The sequence below is a fragment of the Phaenicophaeus curvirostris genome, chromosome Z, assembly GCF_032191515.1.
Source record: "Phaenicophaeus curvirostris isolate KB17595 chromosome Z, BPBGC_Pcur_1.0, whole genome shotgun sequence".
NCBI lineage: Eukaryota > Metazoa > Chordata > Aves > Cuculiformes > Cuculidae > Phaenicophaeus > Phaenicophaeus curvirostris.
The window spans coordinates 73,086,813-73,114,114 of record NC_091431.1 but is presented as its reverse complement, the minus strand read 5'-3'; the positions used below and the strand labels follow the sequence as shown (position 1 = coordinate 73,114,114).

Below are 27,302 nucleotides of genomic sequence, written 5' to 3'. Positions count from 1 at the left end.
CTGCTATCTAATGTCAACAGTGGTACTAGCTTCACAGGCAGCATTAAATTATCTTAGGGATCATACTGTTTGCATTAAATCTTAAATGTACTTAGATTCAGTATCCTGTGCATAGGTTTAAATAAAAAAAAATTAAAAATGGTGGGCTTTAGTTGCGTAACTTTTAAGTAAACAGAACTGTAGAAACATCTGTTAGCTTTGATTTTAATTTACTGAGCTTACATCATAATAAATGATGTTGTGTGATTTGGATTTAATTTTGAATTTGTCAGGAAGCTTGCAGCCAAATCATTGAAGCTAATGGTGGTTCTGCAATCAGCTTTTCTATGTGTCAAATCAGAGGAAACATTATTGAATTTTAAAAGGCTGAATTACTGCATTGTTTGTATTAAATCTTAATGCCGTTTTGGATAACAGTAATGTTTTCCCTTGGAGGAATGTACTGGGTAAGGCTTCTGTTGCTGAATATAAAAATCAAACAGTGTTTCAGTGAAATTACTTGAATATCCAAAAGTAATTTCAAACCTGTCCTAAATGAAGGAATATATTTCCCCTGCTGGATATAGCATTATAGTGCAGTCATTTTTATGAGTTAGGATAATTTTATGGTGAACAGTAATGATGTTAATTACAAAAAATAATGTCCTGGCATGGCTAATCTTAAAGTGGATGCTGTGAAAAGTTTACATTCCTCTAGGGATGGAAAAGGACTGGGAAATGCTCTGTATCTCCTTGTTTTGAGGCAGCGTGACTTCCACTGACAGATGTGCTGTGAACTCCACGACAGCATCATCTTGGAATCCTTAGGATTGGCTGAGAGTCAGTAGGTTGGTGACTTTGTTGGCCTCTGGATCTCCGCACAGATAAACAAAAACCCCGTTTTTCAACTGTGCAGACCGAAAGAAGCCCAGGCACAAGTGTGGGGCTCATGGCTCTGGGGTGTGACACACTGGTAGTCTCCTGACATTTCTAAGGTTGTATTTTAAAATAAATAAATTTAATTTTAAAAATGTCTTCCCATAAAGCAGTTTCGGAGCTGAGACCATGTCTTGCTAAGCTGCAAGAACAGGTTGCCCAGAGAAGTTGTGGAAACCCCATCCCTGGAGGTGTTCAAGGCCAGGTTGGATGGGGCTTTGAGCAACCTGATCCAGTGGGAGGTGTCCGTACCCATGGCAGGGGTGTGAAACTGGACAATCCTTAAGGTCCATTCCAAGCCAAACCATTCTGTGATTCTACAAAAACGAGCCCCCTAGCTCCAGCCAGGCAACTCCCTCTTGTTGAATACGGTGCTTCAGAGTTATCTACCTGATCCCTGGAAAAGGAAGGCTAGGTCAGGGAGAAGTGCAGAAACTCAGCTCTTATGCTGAGTAAGGGGTGAGGCTGAACTCCTTTGCTTGTATCTCTAGCCCTGATTTACTAAATCAGACTGGGCAACTGCTGTAATAAATCCAATATCTCCCCCAAACCCATAATATCTGTTCAGAGGGCAGCAGAGCTTTCTGGCTTGAGTACTTGTTGTAAAGATTGATTTAAGTTCTCTGATATATTTGGAAGAAAACCAGAGATGCACAGCAAAATGACTGAATTTGATTGTTTCCATCACTTTTTATGTAGATGATGGCAAGAAAATCACCTAACATAATTTTTTCATTGTTTCTCCAAACACAGTCCACACAGGGCATCTCTTGGAGGGGTGACTACTGTCCCAACCTCACTGTGTATTTAATGCTTTAAACCAGCCTGGGGATTTAAAACTGTTTTTGTAGCTCTTGTTGTTGCCCATGAAATGTTAATTTAACCATCTTTAGAGGAATGTTATTTGGATTTCTATTTGCTCATGATTTCCCATGGCAAATTGCTGGCTTGTAGGTTTTATTTTTACTTCTCTCTGAAGTTATTGACTCACCTGAGCCCAGCAAAGCCTCTCACCTGCAGAAAAGCACTGGCCCGTGTCATCACTGGTGATCCAGGAGAGCTTTCCAATCTCCCTAGGGTGGTGCATGACAGCAATAGATATAATGGACTCATTTGGATAATTTAGTACTTGCTCAATGTATCTGGTTTCTCTAGTGACACTCTGACGTTCATGCTTGTCTTCCCCACCTCTCAGATAATAAATGAAAAAGGTTTCACCTTATGGGCAGCGCTGGCTTTTGGCCCATTATCTTTCCTGTCATTGTGTACCCAAGAAATTAAATTACCTAGTTTCCTGGCTAGCTCCCTAATGAATGCCATTAATTAATACGTTTTTCAAAGGAGAAGGTGTTTTTATTCTTAATCCATGGGAGAATCTCTTTCCTCAGCTGCCCCTGTTTGCAGAGGCAGGTGCAGGTCGGTCCCTCTGCAGCTGGCTCTGCCCTGCAATGTGCCATAGGGTTGTGCATAAAGGGAAATGCCGACTGAGGATGTGGTGAAGTGGGAGATACTCAGTGAAGCAGAGTCAGAAAATGCTAGCTGATTACCCCTCTCTCCCCTATCTTCTCTTCTGCATCAGTCTCCAGTCCACTGTGATCAACCCTTGCCCTAGCAAAGACAGCAGCCAGTTCATGTTTCTGCCCTCTTCACTTTACTGTTTCTCATACCCAACCTTTTTGTGCATCTTAGGCTAATGCTACCACAGTTACGCTTCGCTCTCGGGTCCTCTCCAGCCTTTAAAAGAGAAGGCAAGTTCAAGTGAAATGATTTGCAGAAGACTTTTCCACCTTGGTGCTTCCTAATTGTGCCCTCTGACTTGTAACTTCTTTTTCTTTTTGATAACACTTTTTGGGAGAAGATCTAATGCCAAGACTAGCGAGGTTTATGAAATGAATTATTATCTCTGCAGGTGGAGGGCCAAGAAGCAAAAACTTACTGCTTGTGATGCAGATGAGTGGAAAGACAGTCTGGTGCTTTGGTAGGAATTAACAGGAGAGCATGGATCTGACACCCTCCCTTCCTTTTTCCTCTTTAAATGTGTAGAATCAGAAAAGCCTAAGACACTAACACTGGAAAAGATCTCTAAGATCATCCAGTCCAATCAGCAGCCCAACACCACCATCCCCACTAAACCATGTCCTAAAGTGCCACATTTACATGTGTTCTGAGCCCCTCCAAGGATGGTTATTACACCACTTCCCTGGGCAGCCTCTGCCAGTGCTCCACCACTCTTTCCATGAAGACATTTTTCCTAATATCGAGTCTACAGCTCCCCTGGTGTAAGTTGTGACCATTTCCTCTCATCCTATCACTTGCTGCTGAGGAGAAGACACCAATACCCACCTCACCACAGCCTCCTTTCAGGTACCTGTAGAGAGCAATATGCCTGCTTGTTTTTGATCAGGGATGGCTCTGGTTCTTCTGAATGGAGAAACAGGTGCTGAACTAGGAATGAATAAGATCAAGGCTGGGGCAGTGGGCGCTGTATTGGTTGTGGTGTCCATCTCTCCTTGCTGAAGGTGGTACTGGAGTGAGAAGGGAGAAGCTGGAGGTGTTTGGGACATGGGGTTGGGGTGGTGTTTGGCTTTTACTGGAGGCAGCAGGTCATCTGCTGGTGTGGGATGACTTGATATGGGCTCAAACTCCCCCTCCTGAGCCTTCTCGGTGCCTTGGAAGGCAGAAGCTGGGTGAAAGAAGGACGTGGTGCTGCTGCTGCTCGTTTCTTGAGCTGTGGAGGATGGGAGAAGAATTGTGCTTGGCCTCTGTAATGAGAAGCAGCCACATGGGTACAGGCAATGGTGGCATGCTATGTGGGATAGAAAGCAAAGCTCTTGGTTTGTTCCTATATTCTGTGATTTAGGTGGATTTCAAGCATCAATTGATCCCATTGACTTCAATGATTCTACCCGTGCTTTAAATGTCACTGTGCTCAATACCTTGCAAAACTGAACACTTTTGGTTTCTTTACCCCTGCTGCAGTGCCTGAAGATAGCTGCTTTTCTTCTCATATCCCTGCAGCTTAGTCAGTTCTGTTTCTGCCTCTCATTGTGATCTGTATTGTTCTTCACTGGGGAGAAAGGACTGTGTCCTTTGAAATACCTAAAGCTGCTGTGCATCACAGTCTTTTTAAGAAACACTGGATTTTACAGCTTTCTGGCTGAACAGATATGTCAGAAAGTTTTAGGATGCAAGGAGATAGGTTGATCCCTCCTCAGAGAAACTTAAAATAAGTCCTGCACAAGATGGTGAAGGAATCCCACCGTCTGTGGGGATACTCGGTACTTGGTTCAGAAGTGGCCACTGCTCTGAATCCTTCTTCCGACTTTTGGTGGCTGGGCTAATGTATATTATGATCAAAATGAACAGATCAATTACTGTTTCTGGGCTGCGTCTCTCAATCTCATGGAATCCGCAGAACCTGCACTGTTAGTTCTGTTAAGGAAAAGGTCTCTTCAATAGGAAGCCATATGCAATACTAGTAATTGTGGCCAATACCTTAAATACTGCTCTCTGTACAGCTGGTTTAAATAAAAAACAGTGCCCATTATGTTGTTTAGTTGATGATCTTGTCCATTATGCATTGAAGTGTATCTATGCACACTTGAAACTCCTGTTCTCTGTGGGTTTGCTTTCCTCTCTGCTTTGTGAAAAAAGCACAGCAGCAGGTGAAAGTGCAGTCAACACCTTCCTCATTTTCTCTTATTGCAAAACTCCCCCTATCAAAAATGCTTGAATTATGTTCTTCCCAAAAGAACATTGTGCAGTTCCTTTGGCAACAGAGTTTGGCTTCTAGGCTTAGAGACCCCTCCGTTTATGCAAAAAAGCTGCTTCTTATATTTGCTGAGTACACATAGGCTCAGCCTGACATTCTAAGGACACAAAATCACAGCCATAATGACAGTTCAATCTATTTTTAATTGTAGCTAAATAATTCTTAGCAGTGCTTAAAACTTGTAAATTAAATTGGTAAAAAAGAAGAGCACTCTTTCACTAGTTTTGCACTCTTGTTCTTGTAGCAGATCTGTTTTATGCTAGTGGCATTAAGATGCTATTTTTTCCTGGTCTTGGGGCTCTTAAAAACAACCCTTGGCTGTGAATAAGCCATAATGGGTGGATGCATGTATAACCTTGCAGCTGTGGGTGTCTGGAGCAGATCCTGCCTGTCTGACAAAAGCCCTGAAATTGGAGGTACCGCAGCCCTAAGGAAATGTGGATGAGGGCATTGAACTCTCCCAGCATTTCCTTCTTTCAATCGGAAGTGTCATCGGGGTAAAAACCTCTGGAAAATGTTTCGGTGTCGAATCTACATTGAGCTTTGCCCTTGCAGCTCCTCTGGCAGCTGTAGCCGGATATTTAGTGTTTAATGTCTGCTTCACTGTGTCATAGGAATTGCAGGCGAGCTTCAGGAGGTGCCAGGGATGGTGATGGGATCTGTGCTTTGATGTCTGCTTATTCAGGTAACAGCAGGAACTTCATTCTGCATTGCAGAAAAGCCACACAAATGCCTCTCTTGACATGGATTTACGACCCCCAACTTCAGTTACCTGTTCTTGAAAGAGCTGTTGTATGTGTCTTTTCAGGAAAATTACGTTAAGAGCCCCCATGCTTTATTTCTCTTTTCAAGACATGTTCTTATAACCTTGAATAAAGCAGTTTCTCCAGTCCTGAGCTTGAGCTGACTACGAAAGCTGCTGTTTCGAGGCATGTGATGGCTCAGTGTCCATAAGTGTGTCATTGCTGATGGACACAAGCACCTCCTGGGGCACTGGGGGCTGCTGCTCATCTCCTTGAGGATCTCACAGCATTTGCCAGGGATATATTTCTCTTGCCTAAACCCCATTTTACCAGCAGAGGCCGTCATGCCCATATTCTTGAAGGCAGCGAGCTTCCACTGAAGCCCATGGACATTTTCAAACCTTTCCAGCTTGTCTTTGAGATGGATTGGACTCCCTACCCCAGTATCCCCAACCACCTCTTGCTGAGCTGTGGGGCTGACAGAATTGCAGATGCAGATTTTGTTATTTGAATTAAAATAATAATAATAAAAGAAATGAGTAGTCAACTGGGGCTGGAAGAAAAAACAAAGCTCTTAGGCACAGTGAGGTCTGATTAAAGCTGTAATGACTGGTGCTGCAATACCAGCAAGCGTCTCCCCCAGCACCTCCTCTGCCCAGCTGGGTGTAATCTTGTGCTTTACACACGTACATGGGAGAGAAATTAAATGGCTCCATTAAAGGAATCTCTTGGTATTTGTCTCTGTGGCATTAAATACATTTATTTTCTGAAGGAGATGGACTGTGTGTATATATGTTAAAAGTATGTGGCATTCTGGGCTGCAGGGAGTATTTTCAAAAAATCTGCTCGGAGATGGAGGTAGATCCTGCTTCACTGCCAAGTATATGCACACAAATATATAAACCCCTGCAATATTAAGACTAAGGAAGCAGCTGCAAACTCTGCCTGCCTTGTTGTGCTCTGGGGGCTGGAAGGTGCCCTGGGCAGGACATCACATGCTCCAAAGCCTGATGAAGCTACGGTAATTCAGCTGTACTTCAAGAATGCTCTTTTTTTCTCTGCGTTATACCCCAACCTGAATCCATAGGATCGGTAAGGAGGTAAAGAATCAAATAACTGACACAAAAAATGTCTTGAAATCTATTTTACATGTATCTGACCTACTCCTTGCTGCTTGTCCTTCACAACCAGTTTCTTTACCCTCCTCTCCATGGAGTGTTTTGGCCACCAAAAGAAAATTTAAATACAGTCTATGCACACATCAATATTGTCTTTAAATTGCCCCCAGGCTGTGCAATGAGATTACAGATTTCTCTAGCCGTAAGCGCAGAGCAGCATGTATCGAAAAATAACTTCTCTTGAAACAAGAGGTTTCACTGCATCTGCATTGGGAAGGAGACTGGAACGAATGTTTCACAGAATGGTTTGAGTTGGAAGGGATCCCTAAGATCACATAATTCCAGTCCCCCTGCCATGGGCAGGGACACCTCCCACTGGATCAGGCTGCTGAAAGCCCCATCCAGCCTGGCCTTGAACCCCTCCAGGGGTGGGGCAGCCGCCACTGCTCTGGGCAACCTGGGCCAGCGCCTCACCACTCTCATGGTGAAGAATTTTCTCCTTATGTCTAGTCTAAATCTGCCCCTCTCCAGTTTATAGCCGTTGCCCCTGGTCCTATCACTCTGTGCCTTTGTAAAAAAATCCCTCACCATGTTTCCTGGAGTCCCTTTCAGCACGGGAAGCTGCTCTAAGGTTTCCCTGGAGACTTCTCTTCTCCAGGCTGAACAACCCCAACTCTCTGAGCCTCATAGCAGAGGTGCTCCAGCCTCAGATCATCTTTGTAGCCTCCTTTGGACCCTTTCCAACAGTTCCATATCCTTGTCTAGGTTGAGGATTCCAGAACTGGACACAATACTCCAGGTGGGAGTTTCTTTAGCCTCTTCTCCGAAGTGACAGGGAACAGGATGACAGGGGATGGCCTCAAGCTCCACCAAGGGAGGTTCAGGCTGGACATTAGGAAAAAATTTTTCATGGAAAGGGTCACTGGGTACTGGAACAGGCTGCCCAGGGAGGGGGTTGAGTCACCTTCCCTGGAGGTGTTTAAGGGACGGGTAGACGAGGTGCTGAAGGACATGGTTTAGTGCTTCATAGGAATGGTTGATGATCTGGTGGGTCTTTTCTAACCTGATGATTCTATGATTCTATGATTCTGTTAGCTGTCTTGCATGGTGCCTGGGTACAGGATGTCTGGAATTTACGGTAATAGGTGCAAAGTAGGAACCACATAGAAAAGAATGAACAAAAAAAAGGTCTGTTCATGCCTTGACTAATAGTCATCTAATAGTAGTTATAAATAATAATCTCATTACCTAATAATAGGGTAATTCCATTTTAAACACTGTGCAGTTTTTAGCTTCCAGGAAATATAGGTTACAGGTGAGTTAGGACCTTGCAGAGCCAAATTCTGACCTCTTGCACTCCACCAACTTGGTTATAAGTCAATAAGTCATCCTGAGCTAAGAGTGCCCTGGTGGGTTCCGGTCTGAGTCTTTTTGGGAGGGAGGATCTGGGGGGAATCTCTTGCCGAATGCAAGAAAAGAATATAAACCCATATAAATACTATTGACAGTTTTAACTAATGGTTCTCACCAATAGCTTGGTTGCTTTCCCAGTAGTTCTTTATGCACCAATAAACCCCATTGTTCTTCTCCCAGCTGTTATTCACAAAAAGAACAAAAGCAAGCTGGAGCATTCTCGGCACATTTCTTTTTAATTAAAACAACAGACGAAATAACCGTATGGAGCAAAATTTGCGTGAAACATGGTAAATATCTTTTTCTTCCCCCTCCCCCATCATTTTTGCTCATTTGACAGGAGTGATTTATTTCTGGCTTTAAGCTGAGGTCCTGCTATGCTACACCAAGAGAACGTGAAGTGCAATGGGAGAGGTAGCTCAGAACCATGGTTCTCATGGGGGTAACTATTGTGGTGTCCCACTGGTAGTTTTAGTGGCTCAGATCTTTCTTCCTGACATATGATCTGTTAATTGAGGTATTTCTGCAAATGTAGCTGGTGTTGATGCACAGCCTCAACCCTTTCCGGGACTGCATCAGCCTGAGGATGCTCCTAGAGGTGCCTGAGCATCCTAAAACTGAATCTCCCAGTGCAGCAGGGACAGGGGGAAAGGCGTTTCTTCTACCCCAACAGTTCTGATATCTTACTATGGGATGCGGGCAAGAAGATATTGGGAATACTATTATAGGGCTAGAAGGAAACAATCTTGTATCCGTATGACTTGTTCTGAAAAATCATAATGCTGCCTTTTGGCCTTAGATATTGATGCTGTCAGTGTTTTGCTGCATAGTGTTGGAGCCGTTTGGAGCAGCAGCACCCAGGGACTCTGTTTGATGAAGTGTTTACCTTGAGAAAGCATAACACAGATAGAGCTTTGCTTTTCTGAGAGATCCCATGATTTTTCTTTTTATGAAGGCATGTTTTGCTCTGTTCTGTGGGATTTTTCTTTTCTTTGGTGGAAAGGGTTGGATTTTCTGCAGCCAAAATCTAAGTCCAGCTCCCAGCTTTAAGCTGAAATGTTTGTGGCTGTGATTTCTGTTATGAGACTGTCCTAGAGATGGGAAAGGTAAGATTTATGAATGCAACACAGCATCTGTCTAAGAAAATGCGCTGCATCATCAAATATCTCTGCAGGATCCTTGAGCTCCTTGGGACCAGCAGCATCCATGTGGCCGGATGATCCCTTTGGAGCAGCGTGACCTGGTGTCTGATGAGCTGCTCATCCCATGCTTGCTCTCAGAAGTGCCCTGCAGACATGCACTCATGCCTTTCAGCTGCTTTCCAGAAAATAAAAACCTGAAAGTAAACAGGGGATTTCAGGTACAGTCTATGTCCTGTGGTGTTGATGTCTCAGGAGACTGGCAAGTGAAAGCTGTATCAAAAGGAAGGATAAGGATTTTTTTTTATTTTTTTTTTAGTGATTTTAAGACCTCGGAAAAGCCATTGTTGTGTTTCATCCTGAAGTTGTGATTTAACCTACTTGGAAGCTGTCCCTGAATAATTCACTTTATGATAGTTAATATATTTCCATTTAGTGACTGAAGCCATAAAAAATACAGTGCCTTTTTTCTTCATTATATCCAGTAGGAAATTGTTGGAGACTGGTTCCAAAACTCTGTTAAGGGCGGTGGGACTGGCCCTCCCCATCCCCTCCTGCCTAGGGCAGTGCTGTTGCCATCCTGCTTGGGTTGCACATCCTGCAGTTGAAACATCTGTTCATGTTCCTGGAAATCCACTGCTGATGCCACCCTCACTATTCAGGCTGGCTGCTGGAACCCCTAGATTTATCTAGGAAGAGTTTTAAATCACGTACATTAAAGACTTAGCATGGCCAAACCCCCTGACTTGACAATACTTATGATATCATTAACTTGGGCAGCACACCATCAAGCAAATCATACTTAATTCATCATTTCAGGAAGTTGTGGGCTGAGTTATCCCACAGGCAGGGCCGGAGGTAGCAGGAGGCTCTGTATCATCATCCTACAGCCCTGTCATAAATTCAGCTCTCACTTCTTCCATTAGTGTGATTTAGTGCCAACCTGACTGCCATGCTTGGTTTACATATGCTTGAGCTGCACCAGAGAAATTCAGTATGGTTTTCCATATCACAATTTTTAATTAAACTTCATTTTCTGTGACAAAACCCATAACAGCACCTTTAAATAAGAAGAAATAATTTTTCTTCTTTTCACGTTCACAGTCTGACTTTAAATCATCTGCTCCTGACTGCAGCTGAGATCGACCTGGTCTTGTGCTGTTCGTTTTCCTTACTTCTCCATGAGAAGGGGCTGGAGAACAGGCCTTATGAGGAACGGCTGAGAGAGCTGGGGGTGTTTATCCTGGAGAAGAGGAGGCTGAGGGGAGACCTCATTGCTCTCTACAACTACCTGAAAGGAGGTTGTGGAGAGGAGGGAGCTGGGCTCTTCTCCCAAGGGACAGGGGACAGGACAAGAGGGAATGGCCTCAAGCTCCACCAGGGGAGGTTTAGGCTGGACATTAGGAATAAGTTTTTCACAGAAAGGGTCATTGGTCCCTGGCAGAGGCTGCCCAGGGAGGTGGTTGATTCACCTTGCCTGGAGGTGTTTAAGGGATGGGTGGACGAGGTGCTGAGGGACATGGTTTAGTGTTTGATAGGAATGGTTGGACTTGATGATCCGGTGGGTCTCTTCCAACCTGGTTATTCTATGATTCTATGAGAGCCTGCCAGAGTCTCTGCATGTCAACCCTGAACTCCTGGGGCTGTGCCCTCACATTGTCATGGGCCATTGGCGGCTGTTGCACTGCAGGCTCATGTGGGAATGGAGAGAGGCTGAATGACCCTCAGTCCCTTCCTGTGTCCTGCTGGAAAATCTGCCTCTGCATATGGGAGGGAAACCCATGAATTAGATGTTAGCCCACGCTGACATCCCTGGGCCCAAACAGGGTGCTGGGCATGCTTCGTGCTGTGTTGTCCTTTCTACCGTGATGTTACATCAATTATTTTTCCTGTTCTCCACCTATCTCCATAGACTCATAGAATGGTTTGTGTTGGAAGGGACCTTAAAGATCATCCAGTTCCAACCCCTGCCATGGGCAGGGACACCTCCCACTGGATTCAACTGCTCCAAGCCCCATCCAACCTGGCCTTGAACACCTCCAGGGATGGGGCAGCCACAGCTTCCCCGGGCAACCTGGGCCAGGGCATGAGCCTCACAGGAAAATATTTATTCCCAAGATCTCATCTCAATCTCCGCTCTCTCAGCTTAAAATCATTCCCCCTTATCCTGCCTCTGCAATCCCTGATCAAGAGCCCCTCCCCAGCTTTCTTACAGGCCCTCTTAAAGTTTTGCACATGAGAACTGTCAAGGGAATACCTTTGTGTTTGCACTCAGTTATTAATATATTGTATCTCTCTTTGGTTGGCCAAGATGGGCTGTTAAAACGTGTCTTGTGTAGGACACACTCAGTCTCATCTTCAGACTGTTTTATTTATGTATTGAGCATCGATTTTTAATTTGGTTGGAGGTCCTGCATAGTAACTTGTGGATGGTGGAGTTGGATGCAGGACTGCATTGTTGATGCTCTGAAGATCTCCGGGCACAGATCCTGCAGGTGTTTGTTTTTTCTGGTCACTGGTCTGGCTGGTCAAAAAAAAAAAATATCCACGTAAAATTGAGACCTGTGTTATCAGTAAAGTGATCCTGACACCATGAATAATGGAGAGGAAATACAGACCAGTGCTATATGGTTTCTTGGAGGGTCTCCTTTTTCACCTGCCCATCTGTCTTATAACCACATGACTGGATGGCACTAAGTAATTTTTCATGAGGTTTCTGAAGCTGCTACATGTTATGAGGAAGAGAAATACTTCTGCTTTCACTGGTCCTGGGCTGGCATGTGAAGGACAAGAAGTGACTTGACCATGTGCCCTCATCTGACTGATTTCCCAAGGAGCTACAACCTACAACCTTGATTAGCATGTCCTGATACCGTAGACCCAGATTGTCAACTGACCCTGAGTGGAGGAGGCTAAGGCAGCTCTGAAAAAAAGAGAAAGTTCTCGGCACAGGCCAATGAATAAATAATAATAACGAAAAGGAGAAATCCCAAAGAGCAGGAGACACAAAAGAGAGAGGAAGGCACCTTAGTCAAGGAGGTGAAGTAAGTCAGGAAGCATCAGAAGAAGGTGAGCTGTCAGCACCAGTGGGCTGGGAAGGACACAGGACACCAGGACACACGTACGCTGAACCAGTGGGGAGAAAGGACACTGTGAAAATAACAGCAGCCCAGCCTGAGGCAAGGAAAGGGAGACTAAAGGACTTTGGCAATTGGTAAAGGAGACAGAGTAGGTGGCAGAAGTGAGGTTAAGGCAAGCATAGAGCGTTGTTAGAAGTGTAGTGGTGAAAAACAATGACATGAAAGAAAAGACCGAAAAGAACAAAGTAGAAGAGGAAGAGGAGGAGGAGGAAGAAGAGGAGGTAGTGGAAGAGGTAGCTGATGAGGTAGTTAAGGAAGATGGGGAAGATGAAAGCCAGGAGCGAAAAAGCAGAAAGAAATCAAAGTCTGAGGATGCAGAGATTGATGGGGAAGTGAAGAAAAAGAAGAAGAAAAAGTCCAAGCGAAAAGAGTATAGCAGTGAGGAAGAGGATGACTATGAGCGTAGAAAGAAAAAAAAGAAAAAAGGCAAAAAGAGCAAAGAAAAGAAGAAGAAGAAAGGTGACAAATCCAAGAAAGGAAAGGCAGATGACAATTTTTTGGAGATGTATGAACAGGAGCTTCGGGACTATCATTCGGACTCATCCAATGCGACAGAAGACGAGTACAACAAAAAGAAAGGTCAGGTCCATTGTTTCTCCTCTTACCTTTTAAGTAGGCAGTTATGTTATTGGGCCCACAAATTCCCATCTTAGGATCCCTTTCTGGGGGTGCAGGCACTTCTCTTTCCTGTGTGTGGAATATTTCTAGTTAAACAAGAATTTTTACCACATGAGATGGCACTGAAAGATTGTGTCTGTAGTAGCTTTTCTGTCTATGAAGTCACTTTGTCGTGTGCGTGGTACTGCTGTAATTAAATTCTCCTAATTAGTGTTTGCATTGTGGTGCCATTCAGAAGCTGCAGTCATCAGATATTAACAGACTGGAGTGGGTCCAGAGAAGGGCTGCAAAGTTATCAAAGGACTGGGAAGCCTGCTATGAGGAAAGGCTGAGAGAACTGATTTTGTTCAGCTTTGAGAAAAGAAGGCTTAAGGGAGAACTTACCATGTTCCAGTATTTAAAGGGTGGCTGCAAAGACAGTGGGGACTCCATTTTTACAAGGAGTCATGTGGAAAAAATGGGTAATGGGTGAAAGTCACGATTTCGACTGGACACACAAGAGGAAAATTTTTCACAATGATATAAATCAGCTATTGGAATAATTTCCCCAGGGAAGTGATGGATTTCCCAGCACCGGACACTTTTGAGGTGCAGATGAAGAGGGTGCTGGCTTATCTTATGCAGACCAAGCTTTTGCCAAGAGAAGTTGGACCAGGTGATCCTTCAAGTCCCTTCCAAACTGGTATTCTATGATGACACTGCTGGTGTCAGGATGGATAGCAAAGATGCACAGTCTTGCTGAAGAGGATGCAGCAGGAGCGTGCTGGTGATTTCAGCAATCAGACAAGCAGCCAGTGGACTGCTTAGGATTGATGTAGGAGCAGGAGGTCCAGCACACCATCTCTCTGGCTGTTATAGACATATAGACCTTAATACTGTGTTGCTACAATAAATAGTCCACTCTACATACACAAGGTACTTCAGTTCAATGCATGGTGAGCTATGCAGTGACTTAAGGTTTTGGATGGTGCACTCAGCTTCATTGGAAGGGCATGGTCTGGAGAAGGATTGCAGCCACCAGCCTGGCAACATCTAGACAGCTTGTGGAAAAAGAATGTGCTTTAGTGTTTATCTTCTGGATAGCAGGTCATTGGCTGGCTCCCCAGCAAAGCAGCAGTGCTATGGCACAGATGTGAGGAAGGTGAACAGCAAAGACTCAGGGTGTAGCTCCATGATTAAAAGTAAAAATAGGTAGGAGGATGCTCCCAAGCACAGTGAGGTTATAATCTTATCAGAGAGGTTGGCAGCAAAGAGGCTATAAGACTGCTGAGGGGTGACTCCCACCACCCATTACCTGTGCAACTGGATCTTGGCGCGATGGGGGCAAGACACTTAACCTCTCAGCATCGTAGTTTACCCATCAGTTAATTAGAGTAATAACACATTTTGTATGTGGCAAACTGGAGAACCGAGCCTGTCCAAGGAATCTTAAAAGACATCCCGCACTTGTGATGTGGTTAGAGGTTAACTATAACTGATGACTTCTGTAACTGTGCCATATGGCTGTTCTTGGCGGAGAAAAATGATTCAACTTCTCTTATGTAGAAGAAGAAAGACCTTCACATATACACTGCATTTATTTACATCATGCACATAACCATCTTCATTTGTGATCACTCTTTAGGGGCAGAGGCGTGTTCTTCCCCTGCACAATAATTCTTTTAAGGTAGAGTGATGGAAATTGTAGCACTTTTGAAGAGAGAAGTTCCAGCAAATGTTTGTACCAATGACGCCATGGTCTTCTGCTTAATTTGTGAAGAGTTTCTGCAGGGAAGGTAATAGCTTTCGGCTGAAACAGAGGAGAAACACTTAAGCAGGCACCTCATTCTCAAAATCCTTATCAGATATTTAAAATTCTTGGTCCAAAACCGGCAACACTTCCTATTGTGACAGTCCAAGAAACCTGTTGTGTGGCCAGAAGTCTTAAGGGTGAACCACTGGTTGTTGTCTTGGTTCATGGACTCTCCTCCTTGAGCCATGTCTTAGTATTTTGCACCCTCAATTTCCAGATATTTACAGAAGTGAGAGCACACGTATGTGAGAGAATAAAGGAGGGAGGGCAAGGGAGAGGAGGAAGGTATTAGTAGGACATACATAGTCAATGAGCCATGGAGGTTTTCCACCAGTGCAAACCTGCCACCAGGACAATTGGCACCCAGAAGTAAAACTCTAACTACCCTACCCTCTTGCTTGAGTTTTAGCTATTATCTTTGCCATGCACTATGCTACTACTCTTTGTATTTTGATTAAAAACAGCAAATTTTTTTAGGTGACTTTGTGCTGGAGAGCACTGCTTCTTTTCTTCTGAAGGACTATTAAATGAAGGGACTGTTGTTGGTCAGAGTTTAGATGATTACGTTACCTCTACAAAAAGCCTCCCAGGAGATTTATAGGAACAAGGGCTTTAGTTTTCTCCAGTTACTAAAATCATGCACTTTGTAGTTTTACAAAACACAACAACAAACCAAAATATGCTGCCGTATTTTCATTGCTTATAGAATTATTTCTTTTGCTCTGTAGAAATTATTTCCTCAACTTTATTCACTAGGAGAATCAATTAGAAATTGGAAAGCTGGCGAGAGACTTTTTACAAAGGCTTGTAGTGATAGGAGTAGGAGCAATGGCTATAAACTGGAAAGGAGCAGATGTAGATGAGACATAAGGAGGAACTTCTTCACGATGAGGGTGGTGAGGCACTGGAAGAGGTTGCTGTATCCCTGGAGGAGTTCAAGGCCAGGTTGGATGGGGTCTTGGGCACCTCGATGCAGTGGGAAGTGTCCCTGCCCATCACACGGCAGGTTGGAACTGGATGATCTTCAAGGTCCCTTCCAACATGAAATGTTCTATGATTTTATGAAATATTGGTGCAATACACTTTAGGCCTTGCGTGTTAATGTTAACACTGTTCCTTTTGTCTTTTGAATAAACAGGGTAGGTGAAGCAGGTCACATCTGTCTAACCTTCAAGTACTTGGAATAGATAGGTCTTTCTCATGGTGTGATTTCCTCTGTGGAGCGTTCTGCAGCAACTGGAGAGCTGATAATGTTGGGTCAGTGCTGTAATTTATCAGGAAGAGAACAGACAAAAAAGAGCTGGCAGGAAATACTCCCTTCTTGCCTGGAGACAGGGAATGAGTCTCTCTAGCCACAACGTGCCAGTCTTTATAGAGTGATATGTAACTGCTTAAGAGAGGAAAAATGGAAGGCAAGTTCCGGGATGGAGATTCAGCAGCAAAGAGCTGTTTTATAAGAAGGCATTTATATGAGGTTATTCTGCACCTCTGTTTCTCTCTGGCAAAACCTCATCTGGAGCCCTGTGTCCAGCTCTGGAATCCTTAACATAAGAAGGATATTGAGCTGTTGGAATGGGTCCAAAGGAGGCTATAAGGATGATCCGAGGGCTGCAGCACCTCCCATATGAGGACAGGCTGAGAGAGTTGGGATTGTTCAGCCTGGAGAAGAGAAAACTCTGAGGAGATGTTTTAGTGACCTTCCAGTACCTGACGGGGCTACGGGAAAGCTGGGGAGGGACTGTTCATGAAGGCCTGTAGTGATAAAATGAGGGGCAATGGCTATGAACTGGAAAGGGTCAGATTTAGACTAGACATAAGGAAGAATTTCTTCACTATGAGGGTGGGGAGGCCCTGGCCCAGGTTGCCCAGGGAACTGGTGGCTGCCCCATCCCTGGAGGTGTTCAAGGCCAGGTTGGATGGGGCTTTGGGTAACCTGATCTAGTGGGAGGTGTCCCTGCCCATGGCAAGATGTTGGAACTGGATCATCTCTAAGGTTCCTTCCAACCCAAACTATTCTATGACTCTATGATTCTTTGATTCTATGATTCCATGTTGTTTTCCAAATACATATTTTTGTGTCATGTATTGCAATAAACTGTAAAATCAGATTCTCAGCTGCCAAAAACTAGCTTTGTTTCAATTGTGCCTTTAATCCTCTCCGATTCACTGGGAGATTGAAGTGCCATGATCCTGTCCCCTCGCAGTAACTAAAGAACAACAGCAAACCATAAAACACTCCTTTATTCAAGCACTAATGTCATTGCTTTGTCTAGTGCATTTGCTAATCAGGTTTTATGATATTCTGTGTCTTCTTTTAGACAGGTGATATAGCGTAAGAAGAAAATACCCCCCAATTATGGGAAATAAATTTTGTTGTAATGAAGAGGTGTAGATATATAGTTGTTTTGGCAAAGGATTTTCCTCTCAGCTGTTGTGTGCGTGCACTTGTATTTATAAACAAAACAGTCTTGCACTTGATGACTTGCTAGTCAGTCTTATTTCGCTAAATCATACCTGGAAAATTTATAGCTCTAAACGCACAAAGCTCTAAGAATTCCAGAGAAAAATGAACAAACAAAGAATTCCAGAGAAAACTAGAGATCCAGAGAACTGGAATCTGCACTGTTTCATTTAATTTTGATATCCTGCTTCTCCTGTGAAATATAACGTTCCAGGGAACTTTGCTTTTGCTAGGTTACATTTATATGGAGCGGTACATACATGAGATACCACTGTGATACCTTGCAGGTTCCTGATCTTCAGGAGGGGCATGAAGACAGCCAGGGAGGTAGAGTTTCAACATTTTGTTAAGCATCTTTCAGCTTAGAAATGGTTCTGTTTGATTTGGCTTAAAGCAGATGATCATGATGGTAGCAGTTGTTCTGGAAAGTACAAAGTATTGGAATTTTTGCAGAGCTCTTTGTTTTAAATACACCTCCGTCTGCTCGTGTTCCATTGCCATTGTAAACACAAACATGGACTGCTTGATGTCACAAAGTGTTCCAAGAAAGAGCATGGTTGCATCGGCTTCAGCCTAAATAGTGCTCATGAATTTAATGCTCTTTAGCTGTCACTGCTCAGTTTAGCTTGTGATTACTTTGTATGTTGTCACTGTTAGAAGGTACTGCGTCATAATTTAGTGCCACCTGCAACAATTCATTAATAAAGGAGTCGTTTTGTGCTTATTTTATCATGTGGGAAGCTGCTTGTGAGTAAGACACAAACCAGAAATGCATAAAAAAAATACTCTTAAGATCCCATAAGTCTGATAATTTAGTAGAGGTAAAATAGGTTAGAATAAAAACACAAGCCGCTCCCTTCCTCTCCCTCAAAGAGCTAAGATCAAAACAAACCAAAGAAGAAAAGGCCAAAAAAGCACCCACTCCCAAACTCTACTTGTATTGTTGCTTTAAGGTATATATATACACATTTAAAATTATATATGCACATTTAAAATTAAGGTATATTTTTATTATAGAGGTAATACTTTAAGGTATTTTGTATACCTTAAATATTTTATATTTTTATATACCTTTTGGGGTTAGAATGAGAGGTATTGGATTTCAGCTTAGTAGAAATAGCAGAAAATAGCACTGACCAACCCCTCTTGTTGGTCTTCTCATGGGTACAGCTCTTAACATTGGATGTGAAAGGAAGGAATCAAAAAAATTAACCATAACAAGAAACAGCATGAGTATATTTCATGTTACTGTACTGATTTTATTTAACTTACCGTGCATGTCAAATATGGAATAGTTCCCAATTTCTTTTACTGTACTTAAAAAAAACCGTAAAACTTTGTGTCTTCCCAAAACCTCTGATGCCATCTAAAAATCTCATTTACATTAGTTCTTGAATTAAATTCTTAAATCCCCAACTTCTGTTGACATCAGTAAGACTTTAATAGATTCTGACTATGGAAATTGTGTTTGATTTCAATATTAAATATTCTGTTTTAGAAGGACTTCTACAGCATGAGGACAATACTCTGACTCCTTTTCCTCCCTGTGGTTAATAGTTTTGCCATGTGCCTTGTCTGTGCCTCTTCAGTAACCATGACTTGCCTTAATACCGGTGTTTGACATTAGAACCCTCTGCAGAGAGGAGGAAAATCATTCTGAAATGAGCTGGATAAAGGTTATTAAACCAACACTTAAAATTCTAGTCCTACACAGTTCTCTTTGTCCCTAATTAAATGCCAAGAACAGCAGTGTAGAATTACCGATACGTACACATGCTGAATATACCTTTATCAGAGGAAAATTTCCTACAAGGAAAGGAGACTTTACTCCCAGCAGTCAAATCCTCTTGCTTATGAGCTTGGAATGCTGTTTTTCAAAAACAGGGAAAGAAATCTTGGGGACTGAGTGTCCTAAAACTACCTGTAGAAGCATAGATGGAAATACGATTCTCTTACACTTTCTTGCATGAGTCAGGTTGTAGCTGGAGTTGTCGTTATCAGCTTTAGTGTAAGTAAAGACAAGCTGTGGGAGCAAAGCCTGTTCCCTCGGGTCAATACTGTGTACATTCATCAATGCTTATGAACTTCCCACTTGTCACCTCCCAGAAAGCTCCAGCACTAACTTGAATATTGATATGAATGATACAGGGAACTGCATATTAACATTCTGAATGACCGAGACCATTGAACTATGGAGAAAAACCCTTTGCACCTCACCATTCTGTCTCACCTTAGGTTTTTCTATTCCTAAGGCTTTTAACCAGGCATAACCTGGGTAAAAAATAATTTTTAATCAACATAATGAAAAATTTGTAGTTACATTCTCTTCACATATAGGAGACACTGGCATCTGCAAAGCAGTGATAATTCGCATTGTTATCATTCTGACTTGCATTGCATGACCCTACTGAGGTCAGGTCCTTTCAATTAGCAAGATGATGGTGTTAAATCCCATGTTATTATGCTCTTGTTGCCAGGCTCTACTGCTGATTTACAGCATATTACAAAGGTAAGCCACTAAAGTCTAATTCCTTCAATAAGAAATTAAAACAAGCTTCTTTTCTTAATTTATAAAACTATCTGGGTCTTTCTCTAACAAGTTTTCTCAACCCTACATGTGTCAAATTAATACTTTGTAGAAGTATAATGGTATGGATCTTTAGACATTTGTGTTGGCTTTTTTTCAGTGAACTTTGCATAATACTTTATTAAATGTTTTTTTTCTCATAAGTGATAAATAGGTAATTTAACTTAACTGAGTGCAGGTGATATTTTTGCTATTTAGTGCTTACTGGAATTTACAAAGTAATTATAGCATGTCTAAAGGCTTTAGAATCCCCAAAGTGCTGTAAAACTGTGCTAGTACTTGTCCAGGATAAATAATGGGTTTTTTCTACTTTCTTGTGAGAAATTCAGGCTCACTTGTAACACCCCAGGAAGGTTCAGTTAGATGGAGGTCGCTGTGTGCTGCAACTATTTCTTTCTATCTCATTCCACAGTACTGCGATAAGGATGATGACAGAAAAAAAATTATGTATTCCTTACTGAATTCTGATAAGTGGAGTCCTGTGTCCAGTTCTGGAATCCCCAGAATAAGAAGGATGTTGGAGCAGGTCTGGAGGAGACCACAAATGTGATCTGAGGGCTGCTCCATCAGAGGACAGGCTGAGAGAGTTGGGGCTGTTCAGCCTGGAGAAGATGAAGGCTCCAGGGAGACCTTAGAGCAGCTTCCAGTACTGAAAGGGGCTCCAGAAAAGCTGGGGAGGGGCTGTTGATCTGAGAGTGCAGGGACAGGACCAGAGGGAATAGATTTAAGCTGGAAGAGAGGAGATTTAAATGAGACATTAGGAAGAAATTCTTCACGGAGAGGGTAGTGAGGCACTGGCACTGGCTGCCCAGTGCAGCAGCATCTACCCCATCCCTGGAGGTGCTCAAGGCCAGGCTGGATGGGGCTTTGAACAGCCTGGTCCCATGGGAGGTGTCCCCGATCGTGTTAGGGTGGTTGGACAAGGATGATTTTTAAGGTCCCCTCCAACCCAAACTGTTCTGTGATTCTATGCTTGCCAATGAACAATTTGCTTTCTACAACTACCTGAAAGGAGATTGTGGAGAGGAGGGAGCTGGGCTCTTCTCCCAAGTGACAGGGGACAGGATGAGAGGGAATGGCCTCAAGCTCCACCAGGGGAGGTTCAGGCTGGACATTAGGAATAAGTTTTTCACAGAAAGGGTCATTGGGCACTGGCAGAGGCTGCCCAGGGAGGGGGTTGAGTTCCCTGGAGGTGTTTAAGGGACAGATGGATGAGGTGCTGAGGGACATGGTTTAGTGTTTGATAGGAATGGTTGGACTTATGATCCAGTGGGTCTCTTCCAACCTGGTTATTCTATGATTCTATGATTCTATATTGGTGAAGGGTTTAGAGGGGAAGCCATATGAGAAGCTGCTGAAGTGACTTGGTCTGTTCAGCCTGGAGAAGAGGAGACTGAGGGGGAACCTCCTTGTGGTCTGCACCTTCCTCACGAGGGGAAGAGGAGGAGCAGGTGCTGATCTCTTCTCTCTTGTGACTAATGACAGGACCCGAGGGAATGGCAGATGTGTCAGGGGAGGGTTAGTTTTGATATTAGGAAAAGGTTCTTCAGTCAGAAGGCGGTGGAACCCTGGAACAGCTCACAGGGAAGCAGTCACAGCACCAAGCCTGACAATATTCCAGAAGCATTCGGCCAACACCCTCATTCACATGGTGTGAATGTTGGAGTTGTCCTGTTCATGAGCAGGAGTAAGACTTGATAATCCTTGTGGGTCCCTTCCCACTCAGGGCATTCCATGATTCTGTGATTTATGGTTGTCAGCTGCCTTGGGAGCTGGTGAATATTCAGGAGAGATATATTTCAATACACAAGGCACAATTCTTTTTGCTGTAAAAGGAGAGATCTTGTAAATGTTTTATAAGTGAGGAATCAATGGTGCCTGTGTCATCTGATGTCCTCTTTATCTTATTGTAGTCACATACAGGAGAAGGGGTTCCCCCTCTTCACATTTGATTAATGATTGAAGAACAAGGCAAATACGCCTCCTGGGAACAGGAAAACAAAGGATATCAAGTGGCTGGGTGATGGTGTATCTGAGAAAATTCTAGCAGAGATAGCAGGCATTTGTAACTAAATTGCAGATGAAGTCCATTCTTGTGATACTCTTGTTAACGAAAATAGTTAATTATTAATAAGTATTGGCAAAGTACAGTACAGAAGGCTACGGAAAGAGCTTATCGCAGCCTTTCAGTACTTACAGGGGCTTATAGGAAAGATGGAGAGAGACTTTTTACTGAGGCTTGTAGTGACATGACAAAGGACAACTGTTCTGAACTGAAAGACCATAGGTTCAGGCTGGGCATAAGGAAGAAATGTCTTGCAATGAAGGTGGTGAGGCACTGGGATGGGTTCTCCAGAGAAGTTTTGGATGTCCCGTCCCTAGAAGTGCTCAGGGTCAGGCTGGATGGGGCTCTGAGCAACCTGATCCACTGGAAGGTGTTGCTGCCCATGGCAGGGTGATTGGACTAGCATGATCTTTAAAGATCCCTTCCAAACCATTCTATGCTTTTGAGTTGTCTACAGTAGTGCAGAGAGGGCAGACTGCATATTGTAAAATTAATTGGTGGAATCAGTAGGTTTAAAGTGCAGTAGGTGTCCAAAGACTGTTTGTATAGCATCCTGGCTGCCTAAAGCATCATTAAAGTTTCTATAGGTACCACCTACCTGAAGTTCAGGTCTGCACTCTGAAACCAGATCTCTGCAGGTACTCCAGCTCATTCTTTATCCATTGTTTTCTCTTGGTATCTCCAGAATCTTTCTGTGATAGGAAACAGGGAGAGAGGCATAGTTATTTACCCTCCTGCTCAGGCCTGTGGTCAGAGAACCATGAATGAAGCGACCAAGTGACACTATCTGCTTTCTGCATCACTGCCAAAGCCACAGGTATCTTCAGGGTGGTAGGAAGAAAGAAAATGTTTCCCTCTCCAAATCTGGTTTTATGCCACTAACTGAGTCTTCCATCTGGCTGAGCCAGTAGCTGCTGTCTTGGTTACTCCAGCCCCAAGATTTCCATTGGGTGTAGCAGATATTGGAAAGGTCAGACCTGATGGAGGAATCATGTACCTCCCGCACTGGGTCACAGAGAAGTGCTGCTGACCCAGGAGATCTTGTGGCTTCTCTCTTTCATAGCTATAGCTCACCAAGGGGTAAATCTCATTTCAGAGGATAAGAACATTTTTGGGGTACTTGTCTCCCCTCTTTTTTTTTTTTCCTGCTGAGATTCAGATTTGGATATCAAGAAGTGGGTATCTGTCCACAAAAGACTCCTCTGGTAGTTTTACTTGTCTATTAAAAGTTTTACTGTATCATTTAGTCAGACCTACTGCACTATGCTCACTTTGTCACATCTCCAGGGCCAGGATTCCCAGAACTGTTTCATAGAGGATGAAGGATAAAGCACTTCCATCTGTGTCACAGTAAATGGCCAGGAAAGCTCAGGTGCCTCATGATGATAAAGACACAGCAGGGACTGTGAGAAATGTACACTCCCAAGCAAGGCAGAAAATCTTGGATTAGTGCACTGCTTCAGGGCTGCAGTTGCCTCTGTCAGGGACAGATGCTTAGCACTTAGTACACAACGCTGCTGTTTCGTCCATATCATGCAGCATCCATAATAATGATAATATGAAGAAAGCTAAGAAATTAAGAAATGTTAGCACATTGTTTCAAGTGGTGATGGGAATGGGGTAATGACTGCTGGTGACTTGTAAATAGATAAACAAGCTACTCATCCTTTTATTTTTTGATGTGGACCATCCGTTTCATGGTGTTACATTAATCACACCATATTCCTTTAGCAACTGCAGCAAAGGGTTACACACATAGAGTATCAGGACACTGGGAGTTTATTGCTGAGTCCTGTTTAATGTAGTTTAGCAGCAGAATGGAGGAGGGGAGCAAATGCTGCATGCAAGAGTCGAGGGCTCTCCACAAATTCTGTATAGAGACCTGGAGAGATGTACCACATACTCTTGTGATAATTGATCATCAGTTGTAAAATAACCTCATCTGTACTTGCTGATCTTCCCAAACTAAGGCTTTGGTTAATATTCCAAGTCAGAATGAAAAAGGATTCCTCTTTGGAAGGCAGATTTTGTTTATTCCTCCCCACCATTAAAATGAATTTGGGTTTAAGGAATAAAACATTGAGAGAATACTTTTGTACCAGTGGCAGTTTTGTGTGTTGTGATCTGGTGGGACATGCAATGCGTGCTGCTAAGGAAATGGTGCTGCACCTGCCTTGGAGATGGTGATCGCACTTGCTTGAATCTCAATATTTTCCATAGTTACAAATGACTGCATGAAATATGAATTTTGAGAAGTTTAGAACACTTCTAGAGTCTGCTAGAGGTCTGTACTCCGGAACTATCAGCTTGTGAGACAGAACAAGTGAACACTAAACTATCTGTGGTATTAAAATGTTAATTAAGTCACAGGAGTATTTTTATGTAGACACTGAGAAATATTTGGCCTGGCCATTAGACACTTCCTCCCCCCTACACACCTATGTAGTCCCACTGGAGAGTTAAGGCTACCTGGATGTGTCAGGCTGAAATGGGGTCTTACTGGAAATGGGTTGTTCAAATGCTGTGGATGGGACTTTGCAAAGAATCACTGTGTCTCTTTGACCTCTGCGATCAGACATTGACCTGCAGGAGGGCTGCTGCATCTCACTGGTATGGAACATCAGTACTGCAAATCAGATGAGTGGAAATAAGCCTTTCAGAGCAAGCCCTCTCTGTGATCTGAAGGTTTATGCTCTTGGTGAGATCTCCTTTCATTCGAAGGTGTGCTCTGAGCAAGCACAGGCAGGGAGCTGAGGGGAGCGCTCGCTTGTACCCCTCACCTCTCACTCTCCTCAGGAAGGACCTAGCAGCCCCATGTGTATGTAGAAGCCATCCTCGCTACACACACACAGGCGCACACAGAGGATCCATTTAGGATGGCTCTGCACAGCTGGCAGCACCAAAACAGCGTTGAGGACAGCTGTAGGCACCGGGCTGCCAAACGCACAGCGCAGCTGATGTGCCGGATGATGCCTGTAAAACCCACACCTGTGAGGACTGCTGTTTTCCAGCATTGCTGTTATCCTCACACTGCAAATACTTCAATCTAAATGGAATGGCATGTTCAGATTTATATCCTGAATTATCTGTTTGGGGTTTGGACTTTAACAGAAAATATCTGGCAGTTCTTGAAGAGAAACTGAACAAGGTTTCACTGAGAAACAGATACTAAATGCAATTCATATGTCCCATCAGCCTGATCTGTAGCATCTATGGTGTAGGGCAATGTGTCCTTTCTGAGGAAGGTGACTTTTAGAAGATACAAGACTAGAACTTTACCACATCAGAATAATTCTATAAGATTTGTATTCTTTCTTCACTATTTTAGTTCTTGTTTTGTTTATTTTTTTTAGCTTTTCAGAAACTAATTGTGATTCCTTTGTGTTTAGAAAATGCAAGCTTAGCCTAGGCAGTTTTTTCATTCTCTGGTTGAGAATGAAAATTGAGGTGCTGGTTTTGCTCACAAGGCCAGCAGCTCCCTTCACAGGTGCATCAAATTCTCAGTTTCAGGATTGGATTGATATTTTAAGCGTTATGAGTTTTAATGATCATGATAGTTTATTCTTTTTTAAACAAACATCTTCCAGGTTCTCCATGAAGCTCTTTGTCATCCTGTCCCTGGGTATTTGGGCAAGTATCTGAATATTGTGCCATTAAAACATCAGAATTAGCTCCATCTGGGTGGAAAGTCTGGGCACAAAATCGTACTGAGCTATAACGGGCTAAGGAGATACAGGGAACCAGGGCAAAGTCAGATGCGTATTACAACTTGAGTCAATCCCCTGCACAGCCTCAGGTGAGGTGATTTATCCACCTGAGCCCTAGAAAAGCAGAAACTCACAGTGGGGTTGGTGTTGACAGCACCTTGACTGCTGATGGCATGCTACGATTTAGCAGGGGTTTCTATGTCAGCTGCTAAGGATGGTTTCAGGATGTTACTTGCAAACTGTAAGGGGCCTTGAACAGTCTGGTGTGCTGGGAGGTGTCCCTGCCCGTGGCAGGGGGTAGTTGGAATTAGATGATCCTTAAAATCCCTTCCCACCAAACCATTCCATGATTCTATGATTCACAACATAGTTTTTGGCTGATTAAGTCCTCTTCTTGGCTGACTATTGCTGCTCCAACAAATATTCATTTATTCTCAGTGCCTTGTGGGCACAGGTGTTTCCCAAGGCATTCTCAGAGGGATTTTTCTTGTGCCTTTGGATTTTCTTCCTTGCACTGCCATGTGATGCAATGTCACAGATACCTGAGTGGCAATGCTTAAAAACAGCCTGAAAATAATAGTTGCAGCTTTTGTTGATGGGTTTACGTGCATTGCAAGGCTCACTGGACTTATATCAAAAAGTAGTTGTTCACAGCTGCTGTAATAGGATGTGTCTGTTAGAAACTCTCAGTTTTTGTGGAACTTCACCCCTGATCTTCAGATCCACTGTATTTTTCCACACCACTTTGCTGTCTTCCACACAGATGTCTGTATTGTAGCAGTACCTCTATCAAACTTGCCCGGTGAGATGCAAGTGTTGATCAGGAGATATTTGCAGAGAAGGAAGAGGTTGGAAGGACATCATTTATAACCGTTCATATTTGGTTTATTTTGCTTTGTTTAAATCTTTCCTAACGTGCTAGTGGGATAGTAGCAGCTGTTTGCCATGAATGATTAAGTCATGTAGCTATGATTAATTCATAATGACATCTACCAACATGAGTGTAAATATAGCTAATACACAGAACTTGTATTTATAACAAGCTTCTGACTGGTATCAGTCCTGGCTTATAAAAAACATCAATCTGAAATGCAGCTGGAAATCAAGTCTCTGGAGCAAAAGGTGCTGGTTCCTCAGCTGCGAGCTGCAAAGGGCAGTGTCACCCTCCAGCTTGTAGATGGCGTGCCTGCTGTGGGGTGATTGTCCCTGCTCGCAGCATCATCCAGTCCTCACCTGCCAGTGGCTTCGCCAGCTGTTGCCTCCAAATCTAGGTCCTCCTGGAGTCACTACCTCTGGCTGAGCAGTTTTGAAACACATCGTAGTTGGTGTGTTTTTCTCTGCAAAACCAACTCAGCCATTCCCCAGAAATAAATAAGGAGAAATGTGCTTTGCTCATGTTAGGTATCATCCAGCACCCAACACAAAGCCTCCTGACCAAGGCTGCTGTGGGGGTCAGCAAAAAAAAGTAGTTTTTGGTGAAATTGCTCTTCCTGCCATTTGGGTAGTGGAGGTCAGAGCCCAAGAGAGCATCTCTCCTTGGTCTCAGGTGCCCTGCTGCCTAGAGAACCAGAAGAAAGCAGGTCTCTAGTTTGAATCTGGTCCCTAGGCAGCAGGGAATTACTTGCAGTTGTGTTCTGCAGACACAGTTTTCTATCACAGACTTTGCTCAGTGCTTGCAGGTAAGATCAATACCATATTTTACTCAGGCTGTGTTATATTCTTCCCATTGGACAGCAGCATCTGATGTTCTTGTCCATAGCTGTGATTCAGAGACACCCATGTCCTGGCAAGCCCTCCTCGTGTCCAAAAGAAAATGAAAGAAATAGAACAGA

General features: G+C 43.4%; 1 protein-coding gene across 1 annotated transcript in view; it reads left to right on the top strand.

The window, feature by feature from the left end:
* Positions 1-12,398: 12,398 nt before the first annotated feature.
* The window catches only part of LOXHD1 (lipoxygenase homology PLAT domains 1), a 159,274-nt gene continuing 144,370 nt past the window's right edge, over positions 12,399-27,302 (top strand). The window contains exon 1 of the mRNA XM_069880363.1: positions 12,399-12,819. Coding sequence (XP_069736464.1) covers positions 12,399-12,819 — 421 coding nt within the window. The remainder of the gene's footprint in view (positions 12,820-27,302) is intronic.